The 4,896-nt window shown below is 56.5% G+C and overlaps 1 protein-coding gene across 1 annotated transcript; it reads left to right on the top strand.

Moving 5' to 3' along the window:
* Positions 1-285: 285 nt before the first annotated feature.
* On the top strand, positions 286-651 carry LOC139832767 (fasciclin-like arabinogalactan protein 4). Its single transcript, XM_071822607.1, has one exon. It carries the CDS (start codon positions 286-288, stop codon positions 649-651), a length of 366 nt encoding a protein of 121 aa, XP_071678708.1.
* The last annotated feature ends 4,245 nt before the right edge of the window (positions 652-4,896 follow it).

The following is a 4,896-nucleotide window of genomic DNA, read 5'->3' as shown; positions in this document are numbered from 1 at the left end:
TTCTTCTCTCCCTCCTTATCCCCTCCCCACCTCAAGCACACCGTCCACTCCCTCCCTGACTCCCATCCCGTCCTCCTCTCCCTCCCACAAACCCTAGCCCTAGCCCTCTCACAGGACCCGAACTCTATCACCGCCATCCTCCTCCACCTCCTGCTCTCCCATCGCATATCTAGCTCACCTCACTCCCCCTCTTAACTCCTCGAGATGTGGAGGTAGATCTCCCACCTTGTCCTCCTCGTGGTGGCTGGGCTGCTCGCACTCCCGTCGTCGGCTGCTGCGGTGGACATGGAGGCGGTGGTCGCGCCGTTCACCGACCTCAAGGGCTTCACGCGGTTGCTCGCGTCCAGCCCCGTGGCCCGGGAGCTCGCGGGCTGGTCCTCGCTGACGCTGCTCGCCATGCCATACGCCACCATGGGGGCCGACGTTGCCGACGTGCTCCGCTACCACGTCCTCCTCGAGTACATCTCACCCGCCGACCTCCGCCGCCTCCCGACCTCCTGTAAACTGGTCAGCACGATGTTCCATACCACCGGTCACGCCTTCGCTGACTTCGGCGCCATCAACGTCACGACAGGCGGGCCAAGCCTCGATGTCGTCCGCTCGCCGGCGCCGTTCCCCGCATCGAATGCTCACCACCGGTACTACCGGTGAAGTACCGCCACTATACCTGTAATGTATATGTATAAATACGCGGAGCAAAAAAAAATTATTGAAAAATATACCAGTGGCGCACCAAAATAAATAGCAGTGGCGCACCATACTAGTGGGACAACCCTGTGTTGTGCCACTGGTATTTGCACTACTAGTGGCGCACCACAGGGTGTGCACCACGGGTAACCTATTACCAGTGGTGTGATACCAGTGGCGCACCCGGGTGCACCACGGGTAGCACAAATAGGTGTGCCACTGGTAACTATTTTCCTACTAGTGAGACTTTAAGGACCACTGGTACGGTCATTGACATGGGTATGCCCTATCGGGTGTACATCGTTGATATCCCTGGTACGGATCCAGGAAGAAGCCCATGAAGCCCATCATGAAATAGAGAACATGGAGGCACCCGAAGCCCAGGAACCAGACGTGGAGAATAAGGAAAGGCCCATCTAGGAGCCGACATAAACATAGTCTTATCCAAATAGTTGTAACCGACCCGGATTTGGAATCTGGGACCGGCCTCTCATATAAAGGCTAGGAGGAGCCAACCGGGGGGGAGATCAACTCATAGCACAATCGCTGTAACCCTAGATTTGTTCTAGCAATACGGTGACTTTGCCTTTTCATCAAATAATCATCGGACCACCTTGTTTGTTTGATAAGCCGACGAAATCACTAGCGCACCTCTTTCCCTGAAACCCAAGTCCATAACCATGGGCATTGCCGAGGTTAACCCTCGTCAATTGGCGCCGTCTGTGGGAAATCTAGGCATTGGAGTCGTGAATTCGACGGCTTCTTCTTCACCAAGCAACGACTCGATGATCGCCGGTAGCCAGATCCATTTCGGCCCCATCAATTTTTGTCCACACCTGCCCGCCTTGTTTCCGGCCATCAACAACCTCGAACGGGGGATGGATCTGATGATCAGAAGTTTCAACTTCCGTGTCGGGTCGCAAGGCACTTTCCGTCTTTAAGATCCGATCTGTTCGGATTCGTTGATGGTGAGCTCCGTACCAGCTGCAACGTCGACATCGTCCGTCGACTCCACAAGCGAGGCAAACTCGCCCCCAACCATCATGAACAACTGCGACTCCATCACCAGTTGGGGGGATATCGCTGATCTTTCTGACGGCGTCTCCTCTAATTATGAAGGCAAGCTGCCATCGGCTCCAGCACTTCAAGATGTGGACTCGATGGACGTCATCAACTACGAACTCAGCGACAGCGTAGACCCTGGGATAAGGAAAGTTGACTTAAACCCTGAAATTTGCACTAATAACCTTTACCTAGCACGTCACCAGGTATCCGCGATCATCACGGGTGCATCTGGGACAACAGCGTCAGAAGAATTCGACTCCCTTGGCAATCCTCACATCCTCCAAGTATTGTTTTTCTTGAGCATGAGGACTTGTTTTGCCAGCCACTTGGGGTGCTTAATCTCCATGATGAACCAGGCGGCAAGGAGCCGGTTGATTTCTTCAGCGATTGTGCGCCAGCGTTCTTCATTAACAAGTTGAAGTGTTTGTTTGACGGGACGTACATCCGGGTTAACGTGAAGTTTCTGCTCAGCGAGTCCATGCAAATATATCCCGATTCCCATGGAGGAACTCGATGAGCGCGCTTTCCTATTGGGCAGACAGGTCTGTCCCAATGGTAATTTGCCTACTAGAGTCGCCCTCTACAGGGTCGATTCGGTGTGTATCCGTGGCAGCCTGGAAGGCCAGCGGGGCCGAGTTCAGCTCGGTCGGCTTCTCCAGGATTGCTGGGTCATTGGGGTTCATTGGGTACTTGGCGAGCTCGGTGGCGTTGTTGCGCTCGTCGGCGATCACAGCGTTGGCGATCTTGGTGCCGTTGTCCTCGCACTCCAGCGCCATTTCTGGGTCGCCGTGGACGGTGATGACGCCGCGTGGCCCCGGCATTTTCATCATGTTGTAGGCGTAGTGCGGCACTGCCATGAACTTGGCGAATGCCTGGTGGCCAAGCACGTAGTGATATGGGCTACGGAAATTGACGACTTCAAAGGAGAAGCGCTCGGTGCGGTAGTTTGCGGGTGTGCCAAAGGTGACCGGGAGGGTGACCTTGCCTATCGGATGCGCCTTGTGCCCAGGGACGATCTCGTGGAAGGTGACACTCGTGTTTTCGAGATGTGAGTCGAGGAGTTTCAGTCGCTGGAAGGTGTCATAGTACATGATGTTGATGGAGCTTGCCCCATCCATCAGGGTCTTGGAGAGCCAGTAGTCAGCGACCTTTGGCTTGACAATCAGGGTGACTCGCCATGGGTACTCAATCCTTGGAGCGTGGTCTTCTCGGCTCCAAGTGATGCTTTGCTTGGACCAGTTGAGCCACCACGGGACGTCGGGGACAACGGCGTTGACGGCGACTGCCTGGGCAAGAACCTTCTTGTCGCGCTGGTCACCGACCACGGTGAAGGTGTGGAATGAACCAGTGTCGCGACCGAAGCCGTCGTCCTGGGGCTTGTACTTCTCATTGTGCTGGTCCTTGTTCTAGTCGCCATTTCCATGCTCCTTCGGCCGATGTGCTTTCTCTATCTTCTTCAGCGAGTAGCAGTTCAAAGTCATGTGCGTGGCTGGTTTCCCCTCTCTGCTGTGGTAGATGCATGGTGCATCGAGCAGGCGCTCAGCACAAAAGTGTTTGCCTGGCGGGTGTTCCTCGCGTGGGCCACGGTCATCGCGTAGTTGACGTTGGCAACAAACTCAGGGCCAGCGTCATTGCGGCGCTTGCCACCACTGGAGCGGTAGTCGTCATGGCGACCGTCATACCTGGAGGGGTGGCGATTGCGTCGCGAGCCTGACTCGTCGTCCGAGTCGATTGTGGAATCCTTCTCCGCGTAGCGTTTGTCAGAGGTTTCGTGTCTCAGGGACATGCGTACTCACGAAGAACCCGACTAGGTGTCGAACACAGGGGGCTTCGCACGGCTTCCATGCTCTTGGGGGAGCCTTGGCGACGACGACACCGCAATGAACGACGGATCAGGCACGACAAAGATGGACACATCGATCTACCTAAGTTCGAGGCCCTCGTGAGGAGGTAACACCCCTACTCCTGCCTTGGATGTATTGCTCTCAAGAGTTGTGTGAGGTACAAGAGGGTTTTACAAGGCTCTAGATTGAAGAAGCTACTCCCTAGATCTAGATCCAATCTGGAGGTAGGAGAAAGATCAAAGGAGCAACTGCCCTCGCTTTTTATAGGGGCACTGGTCCTCCTCCCCTTGGAAACTTGGGAGAGGGGTTGCCACAACCGTGCCAGAAGGAGAGGGACAGCTGTCCCTAGACTACTGATGATGGACCTGGTCCATGGCGACGGCGAGCTAGTCCACGGGAGTGGTTGGCTTCCGCTCACATCGCCCCTGCTACTTTGCACCACCCACGGTGTCCTTTCCGTAAAGCAGCAACCACCGAAACCTTTTTCAGGACTGTGTCAGATATCTTCTAGCCCTTACGGGCGTGGGCATGTTCGCCGTGCGGGCTCCGTGGTTGTCACTGCTTACGCCCGCGTCTGCGCCCCGCTGCACTTTAACTCTTTGTAGTCCTCGCGAGGGGCTTCTTCCTCTGCTGAAACCGCTAAGTGTCATTCTCCTTGCGAGAGGTTCCTCGCGAGGGTCTTCTAATCGTGAGGCGCACATGCCTCGTGAGGGATCTCTTCATTGTCGCCGTAGATGGGCCGTCGTCCGGGCGCAAGAGCAGGTGGGCCGTGGTACCCCCAAAGCCACTACACCAACAGTAGCCCCCGGGGCCCTGGCCTGCACGCGCTGGAAGCGAAGGGTCAGGGGCCCCAAGAGCTGCTGGGCCCATGTAACGGCATGTGGCAGCGCACGTCGATCGACGGAACTTGGTTGCCGTAGTGGACGCAACTGCAGCCCCACGCGGCGCGATCCGCACCATGGAGATGAAACGGCGAGCCATCGTGTGCCTCCGGATGCGTCTCGGGGGGTGGAACCGTCGCGTCCTGTCGGCTGCCCTGGGAACCATTCTTGTGCCCCATAAAGCATGTGCTGGGCGCAGGGTGGTTCCTGCTCATCTTCTCTGCCACATCCATCTGCCTCCAACCTCGCCTTCCACTTCTAGCGTTCGCCAAATCCTTGCCAAGAAAGATCATCCCTTCCGCAGGTCTGGCGCCAAAGAGGAGCCTCCAGCAAGCACGGGGCCCTGAGGCTCTTCTAGATGCGGTCAGCCCTCCAGCAGCTCCGGCGAAGCACGGCCGTGGTTGCCTTCGCGGCAGCAA

The sequence above is a fragment of the Lolium perenne genome, chromosome 6 (assembly GCF_019359855.2).
Source record: "Lolium perenne isolate Kyuss_39 chromosome 6, Kyuss_2.0, whole genome shotgun sequence".
Lineage (NCBI taxonomy): Eukaryota > Viridiplantae > Streptophyta > Magnoliopsida > Poales > Poaceae > Lolium > Lolium perenne.
The sequence above is the reverse complement of the archived record's forward strand: the minus strand, read 5'-3'. Positions and strand labels throughout refer to the sequence as shown.

Bases quoted from the DNA above. Each gene is read 5' to 3' on its own strand.
- LOC139832767 (XM_071822607.1), top strand. From the start codon at position 286: ATGGAGGCGGTGGTCGCGCCGTTCACCGACCTCAAGGGCTTCACGCGG.